The sequence below is a fragment of the Halichoerus grypus genome, chromosome 6, assembly GCF_964656455.1.
Source record: "Halichoerus grypus chromosome 6, mHalGry1.hap1.1, whole genome shotgun sequence".
Classification (NCBI taxonomy): domain Eukaryota; kingdom Metazoa; phylum Chordata; class Mammalia; order Carnivora; family Phocidae; genus Halichoerus; species Halichoerus grypus.
This window is the reverse complement of record NC_135717.1, coordinates 174,393,196-174,408,215: the sequence shown is the minus strand read 5'-3', so window position 1 is coordinate 174,408,215 and position 15,020 is coordinate 174,393,196. Positions and strand designations below refer to the sequence as shown.

Here is a 15,020-nt window from a genome sequence, read left to right as displayed (position 1 = left end):
CCTTCAGCAGAGAGGCCTCTGGGAGCGCGAGGGGCAGGGAGGGGGAAATTGGAGAGGTGGAAAATCAGGGTCCTGCCCCTGATGGGAGGGAGGGAGGGAGGAGAGAGCTCATGGGCGCCCTCCACGTGCTGATCCCCCCACCCCCACCCTGAGGTGGCAGGTGCAACTTTTGGGACCCAATGGATGATCAGGAGCAACAGAAACCCACCCGGCCAGGCGCTGTGCGGTGTGGACACTGCTCCCTCACTCACTCCTGCTTCTTTCAGCCCATCAACAGCACCTGCTTTTTCTGTTGCACATGAGCTCCCACAACCTACCCACCTGGGTCTTCGTCCTTGGCCTTTCAAGAGAGCAGCCAAACTGGGGAGCCAGACCCCCTGCGTCCTGGCTCCAGACACTTCAGAGGCCTCCAGTCGGCCCAGTCAGGTGGGGAGCCCACCTCTGGACCACCAGATGTGGCCAACGGTGGGGTCAAATACGAAGGGACGGCCCACTGGAGCCCGGGGACTGAGGGATGCACCCAGAGACAGGGGAGGGTTGGGTGGGGCTGCATGGCCCAGCCGGCTGGGTCTCTGACAGTCCTGTCCTGTTTCCAAGTGGGCCCAGAATCACATAGTTTGGGTGGGGCCTAGAGTTCAAGGCGCCTCTGCCTGACCCCCGGCTGACTCCTCCAGCGCCCCTCTGCCTCCTTGAGAGCCGGCCCAGTCTCAGCCCCAGGGACCCATGAGGAGCCCCCCGCCCGCCCTGCCTCAGAGGACTCAATATTCCCTTCAGATTCCCGTCGTTCTCAGTCTCCTAATTTCCTCCCACCCTTTCGGGTCCCTCTCCAACCAGGCTGCCCCTCTCCCCATGATTCCCCTGGAGCTGCCCAATTCAAGGTCAGTAGTGACCTCCCTGTGGCCAGATCTAGTAGGGGACACGCTGACCATGCCCTCCAGCTGAAGGACACTCCCAGGACCCCCACTCACCTGGTTGTTCCAGTTTGTCTCTTCCCTGGGTCTGTGCTCTGACCTCTCCTCTCTTCCTGAATTCCTAGGCTGACCTTGTCCAGCCTCCTGGTTCTCTGTCTCTATGCTGACTGTTCCCTAGCTGTTCTCTCCAGGGCTGGGCCTCTGCCCGTTGGGCATCAGAAAGCGTCTGTCTCCGCCAGGCCAGCCCTCCTGCACCTGTCCCATCTCCGGGAGATTCCATCTTCTTAATACACGGGCCAGCAGCCCAGCGATCTCACCCTCCACACCTGCTCATCGGCAGCGCGCTCAGAATATAAGCAGAGGGTGGCCATGTGTCACCACCCACACCAACATCACCTTGGTCTCAGCCCGCCACCTCACCTGGATGACTGCAGCTGTGGCCTTAACACGTGCTCCTCCCCCATCCCGCTGCCGCCAGCATGACAATGCCTCTGCTAAACTCCTGCTGTCACTGCCCGTCTTGCCCAGCAACAAGTCCTCCAAGGCTGCAGTCACTGCATTCTCTGGCCCTTTGACTTCCCTTCCTGCCTCTCTTCACTTTCCTCACTCTGTTCCAGCTGCACGGCCTCCCTGCTCTACCTGGAACCCACTCGGCGTGCTCCTGCCACAGGGCCTTTGCACGGCTATGTCTGTACCAGGCATGCCCTGCTGTCTCTTGGACTGGCTTCCCCACTTGCTTGGGAATTTGACCACAGTCCCCTCAAGGTGCAGCTGTCCCCAGCCACCCTCCTTAAGACTTAGCATCTCCTCTCCTCCCTTGTTGTTTGATTCCTCAGACTTTTTTTTTTTTAAAGATTTTATTTCTTTGACAGAGAGAGAGACACAGCAGAGAGAGGCAACACAAGCAGGGGGAGTGGGAGAGGGAGAAGCAGGCTTCCCGCTGAGCAGGGAGCCCAATGCGGGGCTCGATCCCAGGACCCTGGGATCATGACCTGAGCCGAAGGCAGACGCTTAACGACTGAGCCACGCAGGCGCCCCTGATTCCTCAGACTAACAACTTTCTGTGACTTACCTTTTTGGTTTTGCCTGCTTCACGAAGGCAGAGAACTTGGTCAGTTTTACTCACCAATTCCCAGCATCTAGAAGAATACCAGGCACACAGGAAGTAGGTGCTCAGTAAAGACTCGTGGAATACAGGAAGGAGGCTTTGAGAGACGGAGCTGCCGGGCCTTGCGGCTGCCTCCATCCCGGCTCAGGGTCCTATCCCACGGCTTCCCTGTTCCCAGTGCAGCTGCCAGGTCCACTTGCCCAGTGAGGGTGGGGGCTGGGGGGTGAGGAAGCTGAGCCTGGGGAGGGGTGGGATCTCCAGGGACCCTGCTGCTGCAGAGGGGGTGAACCCAGACTACCATATCCTTGTCCTCTAATCCCCAGGGGGTTCCAGGACGGCCTGCCCGGCTCCCATCAAGAGAGGCAGGGGCCTGGGGGGCTCCAGCGCCCCAACACAGAGCAGGAGTTCCTTGCAAATCTAGATGCGCCCCCGCCCCCTGCGATGAGAACTCCCTCCCTCCTGGGGAAGCCCCTCCATGGATTAGCTCTGCCATTAGAAATGGAGCCCCGGGGCACCTGGGTGGCTCAGTCGTTAAGTGTCTGCCTTCGGCTCAGGTCATGATCCCGGGGTCCTGGGATTGAGCCCCGCATCGGGCTCCCTGCTCAGCGGGAAGCTTGCTTCGCCCTCTCCCTCTGCTGCTCCCCCTGCTTGTGTTTCCTCTCTCTGTCAAATAAAAAAATAAAATAAAATCGTAAAAAAAAAAGGGGGCCCCAAAGCGTGTGGACGCCTATAGTCCCTCCTGGCGCCCTGGTGGCCCTGTGCCCACATGCTGGAAAACTTGGGGTTCAACAGCGCTCCCCAGCGCCTTCCGATTCCCCGGCTCCATCTGACCTGGCCCCGGGGAGCAGGGCCCATCATAGCTCTGCGGTGCCCCCCAAGCAAGCTCAGGGGTGGGAGACTCCCCGGGGCTGGTCATCAGCTATGGTGATGAGGATTCACCACTTCCCAGAGGGCTCCCCCCGGGGGCACTTTGTTTCCAGAAGCTGCCATAACAAAGCACCACAGACCACGCGATTTAACAACAGAATGAATTCTCTGCCTGTTCGAGAAGGTCACGCAGCCAGCAGGCGGCTTCCGCCGGGGCTGTGGCCCTGTGCCCGCGCTCCCAGCACCTCTGCTACCCCGCCCGCTGCACCCCGGGCACCTCTCGGGGCACAGGTGGACCGCTGCAGGCCGCCCTGCCCAGCCGCATGCACGCACACTCCTGACCCAGCCACCTCGCCAGTCTGGGGCTGCGGATGGCGACCCAGGTGACGCTATGCACAGGTGCAAGGGGACCGATAAAGCCAACTAAGCACTGCTGAGCACACAGGCCGGCACGGAACCCAGCCCCTGCCCACCCTGTGTGTCCCCCAGTGGGGGAAGGGCGCTTCTTAAACTAAGCTCGGCTTTGCCCCCGACCCCAGCTCTCAGAATCCCCCGAGGCTCCCCAAACAATGCTACAGTTTCTGGGTGGTGTTGCTGGGTGGGTTCTGGTGACAGCATGTCTGCACGGGGCTGGGGCTCATCCCGGGGAGAAGTCTGAGACCAGAGAGTGTGAGACCACCCGCAGAGCCAAACCTCAGGCAGCTGGGTGGAAAGGGGTCTCTCCCCCGGTACAGGACCGCAGGGAGGATCCCACACCAGGCCACGGAGGGGGCTAGCCGTGGCTATTGCCCTGGCCACCTTCCCCGACACCCACCCCCGAGGATCCCCGGTCTGCAGACAGAACAGAGGGCCTCCCACTCACTTACAGGACAGTGCAGCTCCAAACAGGTCCATTTTGAGGTCAAGGGACAGAGATCAGTTTGTTCCAGTGGCAGCAGGTGGTTCCCTGCGGTGTAAGAAAATGGGGCCGTGGAAGGGAAGGCGGGCTGCAGGAGGACGCGGGCGGCTACGCTTCTACTCCCAGCTTCCTCCCTCACCCAGGGTTAAGTCAGCAGGAGTGGTCCTCACCGTCTCCCCAGGTGGGGCCCTGGCGGGGGCACTGCCCAGAACTGGAAGGGAAGCCTGGCCAGGAAGGGCCACCATTGGTACGCATCTCCTCCCAAATCCGTGTCCGGTGACTTCGTGTCGGTAGCTTGAAACTGTCCGCGGCGGGAGTACTGACACCGCGGAAATGGGCAAACACTACAAATCAGGGCCTGACATTCCTAGAGAGCCAGTAGTTAAACACCCACCAGCACACTGCTGTGTGTGCGTGTGTGTGTTTGCGTGCAAAGGCGTGTGTGCACGTGGGTGCTTATGACAGAGATACAGGAGTGTGGTGCCAAAGTACGCTCGTGCCCAGGATTGGCCAAAGGTGCTGTGTTTGCAAATGCAGCACTAGATTCCTTACCTAATCTCCAGAGACAAGCTGTCTGGATTTAGCAGTTGACCAGGAGCGGATGGCTCTAAATTACACCGATTTCACAAGGAGGCTTACATATGATAATTAACACCTCTTCCTGCATGGAGGCAATTGAATCTGGCCAAATAACACAAAACCACAATTAGACCAGCCTTTTGGGGGGACCAAAAAAATTACCCAAAATTTGGACAGAAGGCATGTCTTTAATGTCATTCTAGAGGAGCATTTCTCCAACTCGAGTGAGCATTGGAATCACCTGGGGAACTGGCTGAAACTCAAGATTGCTGGGCCCACCCCAGTTCCATGGATTCGTGAAAGGAGGGGCCACACAAGGCAGACCGTGCAGTCAGAGAGCTCCCCAGGAACCGCACTGGCACGTCAGGAAAGAAGCATCTGGCTCTCGAAGTCCATGTGAGCCTGGAATACCTCAGGGCCTTCTTTCTTTTTCTTTAAACTTTTAATTGAAGCTCCAATTCCCTCTGTATGATTCTCCACCAGCCTCGGCTCACCTGCAACCCACAGGGGTGTTCCCTGCGTGCCGAGTGACTGTGGGCCGGCTCTGTCCAGGCAAGCCAGCTCATGTTACCAACCACAGGGCTATGACCACACTTTCTCCAAAGGAGTTCGAATCTCAGCCACAGGGAGGGGGAGTCCTCCCAAGCTGCACCTTCCTTGGCTACTCTCATGCAGCCCTGCCCTCTTATACTTAGTGATGTTTATACTAACTTTTCAAATTATTGTGTGGTTTCTGTTTCCCTGATCGAACCCTGATATGCCTTATATTCTGAAACCTTGCTAAATCCATTAGTTATAGCAGCTGTTTTGTAGATTCTATTTGGCTTTCTGCATAAACAATTATGTCCCCTGCAGAGACGGTCTTATTCCAGTTTCCAATCTTCGTGCCTGTTATTTTTTCTTGCCTTATTTCAATAGCCAGGACCTCCAATAGAATTTGAACGAAAGTAGTGAGACTAAGAATCCCTGTGTTTCTGATTCCAGAGAGGAAGTGTCAATAGTTTGACCATGAAGTATATTATTTAGTAGATAAAAGTAGTTCTTAGTTTGCGTATAATAAAAAAAAAATCCCGAAAGATAGGAGTGTGTGGGTGGCGCAGTCAGTTAAGCGTCCAGCTCTTGGTTTCGGTGCAGATAATGATCTCAGAGTCATAGGATCAAGCCTTTTGTAGGGCTCTACACTCAGTGTGGATTCTGCAGTTTCTCTCTCCCTCTGCTCCCTACCCCCACTAAAATAAATAAATCTTTTTAAAAATCTTGAAAGATTAAATTCTGTCAAATGCTTATAACTACATTTCTTTAAAACCATGTGAGCTTTCTCCTTTATTCGGTAAATACAGTGAGTTATAGTAATCTTCAAATGTTAAGCCAACTTTGAATTCCTTAAATAGACTCTATTGGGTCATTGTGTAGTATCCTTTCATATTGCTTTACTGGATTCACTAATATTTGCTAAGTATTTTTGTATTTGTTTATGAGGGATATGGATCTATAGATATTTTTCTTTGCAATGTCTTTGTCAGATTATGGTATTAAACAAGTTGGAAAGTATTCTCTATTTTTTGAAAGAGCATCTTTATATTTGTTAGAATTCACCAGTTAAGACATCAGGGCCAGGAGTTTTATTTGTGGGGAGGTATTTTTTGTTTCCATGTAAATATTATACAAGGCTACTAGAATCTTATACTCCATTTTTTTTTTTTTTTTTTTTGGTCAGGTTCAGTTAAGTTGAATTATTCAAGGAATCTGTCATCTCTTCTACATTGAATTTTTGGCATAAAACTGTTCATAACATTTTTACTTATTTTACTATCTGTAGACTCCAAAGTGATAATTGCCTTTTCATTCTTAATTTGGAGTTTCTTTTATTTTAATGTGCCTAGCAAGGGGTTCTTGAATTTCTCTTTTCAAAGTTCTTGAATTTCTCTTTTCAAGAAAGTTAACTTTTTTGGCTTTAATTTTCTTTTTAAATTTTGTTTTTTTAATTTCTGTTATTATTTTATTCCTTTTACTGAATGGGTTACTTTGATATACATGTATATCAGATTGGCTCATTACAGTGAGAAGCACCCCCTGGACAATCAACTGTGACCATGGTTGGGGTCAAATATACATACACACACATACACATACACACACATACACATACACACACATATACACACACACACATATATATAATATATACACACAGTGTATATATTTATATATAGTTTAAGTTAGAACATTAGTTGTTGATTTTAGACTGTTTTTTATTTTTATTTTTAATATAAGCATTTAGATTTTCCTCCAACTACTATTTTGTTTCCCAAATGTTGATATTTTGCATTAGTCTTCAGTTCAAATTATCTTCTCACTTCCATCATGATTTTTTGACACATGAACTATTTAGAAGTGTGGCTCCCTTTCTTTTAAAAATTTTTTTCATATATCTAGGTTTTCCCTAGATAGGATTTTTTTGAAAATTTTTTTTAACATATAATGTGTTATTTGTTTCAGAGGTACAGGTCTGTGATTCATCAGTCTTACACAATTCACAGCGCTCACCATAGCACATACCCCCCCCAATGTCTATCACCTAGCCACCCCATCCCTCCCACCCCCGCTCCACTCCAGCAACCCTCAGTTTCTTTCCTGAGATTAAAAGTCTCTTATGGTTTGTCTCCCTCTCTGGTTTCACCTTGTTTCATTTTGCCCTCCCTTCCCCTATGATCCTCTGTCTTGTTTCTCAAATTCCTCATATCAGTGAGATCATATGATACTTACTTAGATAGGATTTTTATTACTACCTTGATCCCATTGTCGTATTCACACGATTTCAATTCTTTTGAATTTACTGGAACTTATTTTATGCCCCAGAATCTGGTCTATATTGGTGATCATAACATGTGCACGTGAGAGGAGTGTGTATTCTGTTGTTGGGTGCAGTACTGTGTAAGTATCATGTAGGTCAAGGGGATAGGTAGTGCTGCTCAGATCATCTATCACTTTACCAACTTTTTATTGAGCTGGTCTTTCAGCTGCTGAGATAGGATGCCAAAATCTCCAGCTATGAATATGGAAATGCCTGTTTATCCCTTAAATCTATTGTGGGATTTCTTCCTCCATGTATCTAAAGTTCTATTATTAGATGCATTCCCACTTATGACAGCCATGTCTTCTAAATAAACCGATCATTTTGTCATTATAAAAAAGGCCATCTAGATCTAGTAATACTTTGTTTTAAAGTCTGTTTTAGGTGGGTGGGGGGTTGGGTGAAATAGGGGATGGGGATTAAAGCGTACGCTTACCATGAGGGCACTGAGTAATCACTATATTGTACACCTGAAACTAACATAACACTGTATGTTAACTATACTGGAATTAAAATAAAAACTTAATGGAAAAATGAAAAAAAAAGTAAACCAATGCAAGTTCCTTAAAAAATAAAAATAAATTCTATTTTGTATACTATTAATATAGATACCTTGGACTTCCGATGATCACTGTGTGCATGGGATGTCTTTGCTTCTGTTTGCCTTCAACCTATCTCGATAAAGTGCACACAGTTATGTCTTGCTTTCATATTCATTTTGACAATATTTGCCCTGCCTCTTAACTGTAGAGTTTAGTACATTAACATTAGAAGATGATTACTGATAGGGTTGGATTTAGGTTTACCACTTTATTATTTTTTTCCTGTTTGTCTTTTTGTTCTCATGTTTATCCTTTCTTGCCTTATTTTGGATTTTTGAATGTTTTTGGAATTCACTTGCAACTTACCTATTTTTAAATCTTTTTGCATCATTTTTTAGTAGCTGTTCTAGGGATCATAACATACAACCATACCTTTTTAGTTTACTTGGGATGACTTCTGTCCTACTCCATGTAAAAGGTAGAAACCCTGAACCCATGCATCCCCGCTCTGTTGGACCTAATGCTACAGCTGGGGTATGTATTATATCTACATATATCATAAAACCTGTAAGACAATTTCATAACTTTTGCCTTAAAAAGCCCTGCTTATTTCTTTAAAATTAAGAGGGAAAAGTATTCCTTTATATAATCCAGATATTTACCATTTCCAATGATCTTGATCATTTCCAAAATATCCAGGTTTCAATCTGTTCTCATTTCCTATCACCTTGAAGAATTTCCTTTGTTCTTCTGTAGTGCAGGTCTGCCAACGAAAAGAATTCTTTAGTTTTCTTTGACCTAAAAAAAGTTTTGATTTAACCTTCAGTCTTAAATGTTTTTGGCTGACAAGAGAATTCCGATTTTGATACTTTCCCCCTCCTGTGAGCAATTTAGTATTGTTCCTTTATTGTATTGGAACAAGACATTGTTGCACTGTCTTCTGGCCTTCAGAGTTTCTGCTTGTAAGTCAGCTAGTCTCAATTGTTGGTCTTCTGTTTCGTTTTTCTCTGGACGCTTTCAAGATCTCCTCTTTATCTTTGGTTTTCAGAAGGCCCACTCTAGTGTGCCTGTGTGTAGTTTTCTTTGTAATTTATCCAGCTTGGGGTTCACTCAGATGATTGACTCTGACAATTTATGTCTCTCACCAAACTGGAAATATTTTTAGCCATTAATTTTTTAGTTTTTTTGTGCCCCACTCTCTCCAGAACTCCAATTACACGTATGTAAAATAGTCTGATATTGTCCCACAGGTCCCTGAGGCTCTGTTCATATTGTTTTTCAATCCTTTTACTGTTTATTTTTTTAATTTAAGTAATCTCTACACCCAACGTGGGCCTCAAACCCACAACCCCGAGATTAAGAGTCACGTGTTCTACGTATTGAGCCAGCCAGGTGCTCCCATTTTACTCTTTATTTTATAGATAGGGTAATTTCTATTCGGCTACATTCAAGGTCACCGACTCTCTTCTGTTATCTCCATTCTCCTATTAAACACAACCAGTGTTTTTATTTTGCTTTTGGGAGTCTTTTCCCTGCCGTAATTTCAGGTATTGTATTTGGTTTTCTAGAATTCCCCCTTTGTTTCCTATGATTTCTATGTTTATTTTTTACTGAGATTTCCTATCTTTGCATTTATTGTAAGCCTGTTTTCCTTTATATCCTTGAGGATGTGTGTAATAGCTACTGTAACATCCCTGACAGCGATTTCTAACACCTGCATCATTCTAAGGTTGGTGTCTGTTGATTGTTTTAGAGTAGGTTGCATGTTCTTGGTTCTTCATATAATCATTTTTCATTGTATGCTGAACATTGTTAATATTACGTTGTAGAGGCTTTTTGTACCTTTTGTACCCTTTTGTAGAGGGTTCTGCTGGAGTCAAGCCACAGACCCTGTCTATTGGTAGCTCAAACCTCAGGTTGGGTGTTTTATCCATAGCTGGTGTCTGTCCTACAGAGGTGTGGCTCAGGGATCAGGCAGAACTTGGAGCAGAGTTTATGCACAGAATTTAGGCTCTCCTGAGCTGGCTTTCTTCTGTATGAAATTCCCTGCCCACTGTCTGGTGACTGCTGTTGTCCCAAACTCTGTCCTCTGTTCTTCAAGCCAAAAAGACTGTGAATGTCTCCTGGAGATAAAGCCATTCTAACGCAGGTGTGAACTTCAGTCTGGCTCAGCTTAAAAGCTACATAGTGGGAGCTCATCCTGTGCTATTCACTTTTTCTAAGTGTGGACATCCCTCCAGAATCTGTCCTTGTTCATTCTCCAGTGCCTTCAAGTCATTGCTCACTTTTTTGTTTATTTTTGTTCTTTTGTATTTTGTCCAGAGCTCATAATGTTGTCTGTGGAAAGGTCAAATCCTGTAGGTGTTATTCAGCCATACTGGAAACAGAACACTTACATATACAAAACATGACAGAAATAGTTAAGGACCCTTTTGTTCTTCTGTCTGAGGAATCTGGTAGGTCTCCTACTTATTCACTTTTTATGTGGAGACGTCTTCTATGTATATTGTTCAAAAAGTAATACTGGGGCACCTGGCTGGTTCAGTGGGTGGAGCACACGACTCTTGATCTTGGGGTTGTGAGTTCGAGCCCCACGATAGGTGTAGAGATTACTTAAAAAATAAAATCTTTTTTAAAAAGTGTAACACCGTACAATTCATGAGGTAGATATAGGATGGGGGACTTTTAGAACTTTACACAAGTGAAAACACATGGTATTTATCATCCTCTGATTTTTCTTTTCCTTCTCAATGTACTATTTGGAGATCTGCCATTGTTGAGACATACAGATCCGCTTCGTTCATTTTTACTGTTCAGTCACATGGATGTAACTCCTTTATCTGTCATTTCTTCTAGTTATGGACACTCAGGCTGCACCTAATTATTTGCTCTGACAAGAACACCGCAGTGATGCTCTTGTACCTACCTCTTCGGTTCCTTGCCTAGACACACAACTGCTGGATCAGCTTTACCTTCACCAGCTTGCTAAACTGCTCTCCAAAGTGACCGGACCAATCTATCTCTCTACTGGCAGTATATAAAAGTGCCCGTTCCTCAAAATATGAACAGTGGTTATCTACGGGCAGTAAAATTTCAAGTGATTTTCACCTTCTCTTTCTACACTCTGTCACTGAATTTTTTTTCCCTTCTGAGCAGTGGTTGTTCTTACAACACAACAGCAGACTTTTTGTGATCAAACCAACAGCAGAACTTGCCCTTCCTCTCCCACCCTCTCCACGTCAGGGAAGACCACCACCCTCAGCTGCCCGCGTATCTCAAGATGAGAAAGCTGGGAGGTGCCCATGACTCTCTCCTCCGTCCCCTCCCCACACTTGCCTGCGTCCTGTGCGCACTGCTTTAGCTCCAAATACGCTTCTTTGTGCATTTCTTTGCTTATTCACTCCCCAGCTATTCTGCAAGCCTCTGAGGGCAGGAAGTGCATCCTCCTCATTTCTGTATCTGTGGGACAGGCACTGCCTGGCCCAAAGCAGGTGCTCGAAAGCACACAGGGGGTTGCAGAGTGGATACCGCCTTCCGCACTGTACCAGCAAGAAAAGGCTCGAGGAATGCACCCTGCTCACGCACCCACCGTGGGGGGAAAGAACCCCAAGCTGAGCCTTCTGACCTAGAACTCCCTGCGCTGGGCAAAATGACTGGCCCAGGACCCCAGAGCTGTGAATCTCAGCTGGTGGCAGAAGTGAGGTGCCCGGTCCTGGCTCCCCCCAGTGATGGCAGCCTGGCTCTCTCCGGGGCAGACCAGCCGCTTGCTTTGCCACTGACTTTCATGTTCTGGACGGGATTCAATAAATTCATTGTGGATATCAGCTACAAGTTCTGGGCAGCCTGCCTAATCTCTGGAGTCACTTAAATAAATCTCTGTCGTTTCTGCAAAAGTGAATGTTTGAACAATTTATTCCACACATCCTGTCAACAGAGACACCCTGGAGTCCTCATTTCCACATCACATTTCATTGTTTGAGGCTGAAATGCACCATGCGTGCTTGCCACACATTAGCACCGTAATCGCTCTCCTTTGCTGTGGAAATGATAGGGAAATGGTGCTTTGATACAAGGAAGGGTGACAAGGCCACGCCGTGCTGAAGCTGGGATTCCACAATTATCGTTCGTGAAAGGGAGACGGTTATCAAAGCAGCCACAGGAAAACGTCTTGGGGCCACCTCTCGGAGTCAGGAAATTTGAGACATACATTTCACAGCCGTGCGTCACACCGTAAACCCTTCTGCATAATGCACGAGATTTGATTTAATGTCGTTGTTAATTCTGCTGCTCACAGCGGTGCGCTCTTAAGGGACCCATCATTTTTATTTCAGGTTGTTTTTTTTTTTTTTCCTGGCAACAGAACTCTGAGGCTTTTCTGGGCTTGTGCTGAATTGTAGGAGCACAGACCCCCTCCCGGGGGCAGGGGTGCAGACGGCAGGCAGCTCGTCCAGAGGCTGTGGCCGGGTCTCAGCTCTCCGTGCCGGGCTGTGGCGGGGTCAGAGCTGGAGGGCTGGGTTTGAAAAAAAGAAAAAAGGAAGAAAAGAACAAGGCTTTGTGGCAGAACAGGAAATAAATGAAACCACGGTCACTTTCCAAGCTGCACAAGAGGACCGTTCTGGCCTGGGTTAGCTGAGGGCACGAGAAGGAGCAGGATGATGAAGCAGAGTGAGGGGTGGGGAGCAAACGAGAACCACCCCCCACACAGCAGGGACCCAGCTGTGTCCCCCCAGCTGACCCCCAGCCAGCCCGACACCCGCGCGAGCCCCGGCCAGAGCAGAAGAGACGCCCAGCTCGCTGCTCGCCCACGGACAGTAATAAACAGCGTGGCTCCAAGTGGCGTGCCAGCAGCAGTGGACCTTGGTCCCAGCCGGACAGACTCCCAGCATGTCCCCAGTTCAGCCACACCGGGTTAGGATTCTGAGGGATCCATCATCTTATCTCAGCCCACAGCCCGAGAACGACGCAGAAGGGCCAAGAGGCAGAACCCTGGCTGTCCACCAGAAGTTGAACGGCAAGTTTACAAAGCACAGGACAGCACACACAGACTTCAGTGTGGCGTTTCCCGCCCCAGCGGAGCGTCCCAGCCGCCGGCAGGGGCCGCGGAGGCGCGGGGGGCGAGGCGGGGCCCGTGGAGGGTCTGAATCCTGTGCGGCCTTCAGCGAAGGGGCCACCCCGCTCACCTGCCTCGGGGACGCCGGTGCTGAGCTCCCCGCGGGCCTCCGGGGTGCTGAAGACCTTCTCGTAGTACTTGATCAGCAGCTCGGTGAACAAGTTCAGAGGCACGAGGGCGCTAAGGGAGGACGCCCCCTGGGATGGCCAGATTAAATTCAGCCCAAAGACGCACGCCAGGTTGGAGCTGTTCATTTTGTTAAAAATGCTCTCCCGGGACACCTGGAGGACACACATGAGACCGCGAGTGACTGTGGGTTCTGTGCTACGGCCTTGTACGGCCAGCTCCCTGCTCTGGGCCTCAGTTTCCCCATCTGTAGAAGGAAGGACTCCGTCTCCAAGGGACCCTCTGGCTCTGACCGTCTGTAAGCTCCTTCTGGGATCTCCTCAGGGCCCCAGTCTTCTCTTCCATTCCAGAGGACTGAGGAGGTCCCCTCGGGGGGGGGCCTCCAGCACTGTGGGTGCAAGCAGGGTGTTTGGTGTCACCCAGCCAGACCACGTCTCTGATATCCACACTTTGGCCGGTGAATAGGGCATAGTCAAGACTGACTAGCACACGGGGGTCATTGGAGGACTGGGGACGGTGGGGAGGGGAAGAGCTTCCCTTACAGCACTTACAACCCCAAAAAGCAGGATACATCACCCATCTTACAGATGAAGAAACTAAGGCCCAGAAGATGCAGGGGACTTGCCTGAAGTCATGTGGCCAGTAGGTGGCAGGGGGGCCATAAGAGGGCATGGCCTGACCTCTTCCTTGCCTCCAGGGTCTTGGGGACCTCTATGAATCAGAAGTAGGCGATGCAGAGCCTCGGGGGTCATGGGAGAGCACAGAACTACTGGGGGGGTTGCACTGCTGGTGACCCCCTATGGATCTGGTGAGGAAGCCCTGCGTCTGTGAGACAGGCAGCCCCCACGCCCCTGCAGGTGCGCACCAGGGGCCAATGCTGTGCAGCGCCGAGCCCCATGGGATGATTAATGTCAGTGTCATGGTGGAGGACAGAGAAATAAATCCATCTCTAGCTAATGAAAAAGAAGTAGAAAAAAAAAAGATTAGGATAACTTAGTTTCTGGCTTCTGAGAAATAAGATCAAGTGACAGAGAGGGAGACGAAATAGTTTATTTTTTTAAAGCAATCTCTACGCCCAACATGGGCTCGAACTCATGACCCCAAGATTGAGTCACCTGCTCTACTGACTGAACCAGCCAGGCGCCCCCGAAATAGTTTATTTTTAAAACCAAGAGGTGGTGTTTGACAGACTCCAACATGTAACATTAGCTCTGCCCGGAGGTCCCCTCCCCTCCATTGGTGATCACATCCCCAGGCCACCTGCCATGGAGCAGGGTTCCTGCATAAGCCCCGAAGACCCTGGGCAGGACCCTGCCGTGGTGTCGCCACACTGTGGGTGGAAATGCGCCCCACGACTGGGAGCCCCATGGCCAAGTCCTGCCTCGTTCATGCCTGCACCCCACACTGCCTATAAAGGGCCTGGATGGATGAGTGTTCCAGGAAGGGTCAGACGACAGAGGGTCGTGGGTCTGGAAGCAAAGGGAGGGGCCCGTTTGGACCTGTTGAGGTTTTCCCTGTTGACCTTGAAGACCACTGCTCCCTGCCCCAGGAGTGGGGAGCTCAGCCCAGACCCAGAGCCGGGACAGGTGTTTCTCTCACCGTTCATTTTCTCACTCTGTGTAGGGGGTGGAATGGCAGCCCCACAACACAGATATCCACCAGGAACCTGTGGATGTGACTGATTTGGACAAAGGGTCCTTGCAGATGTAATCAAGGATCTCAAAGTGAGATCATTCTGGATTATCCAGGTGGGCCCTAAATGCAACGACAAGCATTCTTGTAAGAGGAAGCGGAAGGAGGTTTGTACAGAGAGGGGACAAGGCCGTGTGGAGACAGGCAGGAGTGAGGTGGCCACAAGCCAAGGGACGCGTGAGCCACCAGGAGCTGGGAGGGGCAGGAAGGACCCTCCCCTAGAGCCCCTGTGGGAGCACGGCCCTGCCCACACCCGGACTCTGGCCTTCTGGCCCCCAGGACGGTGACCACACATTTCTATCTCTGTAGCTGCAGTGGCAGTGGTACTGTGTT

The 15,020-nt window shown here is 49.4% G+C and overlaps 1 protein-coding gene across 2 annotated transcripts in view; it reads right to left on the bottom strand.

The window, feature by feature from the left end:
- Positions 1 to 11,653: 11,653 nt before the first annotated feature.
- The window catches only part of ARHGAP8 (Rho GTPase activating protein 8), a 69,083-nt gene continuing 65,716 nt past the window's right edge, over positions 11,654 to 15,020 (bottom strand). For both annotated transcript variants that reach the window (XM_036084064.2, XM_078076724.1), the window contains 2 exons: positions 12,940 to 13,150; positions 11,654 to 12,269 (listed from right to left, as the gene is read on the bottom strand). In XM_036084064.2, the coding sequence (XP_035939957.2) occupies positions 12,256 to 12,269; positions 12,940 to 13,150 (225 nt within the window). In that variant the 3' untranslated portion in view covers positions 11,654 to 12,255. The remainder of the gene's footprint in view (positions 12,270 to 12,939; positions 13,151 to 15,020) is intronic.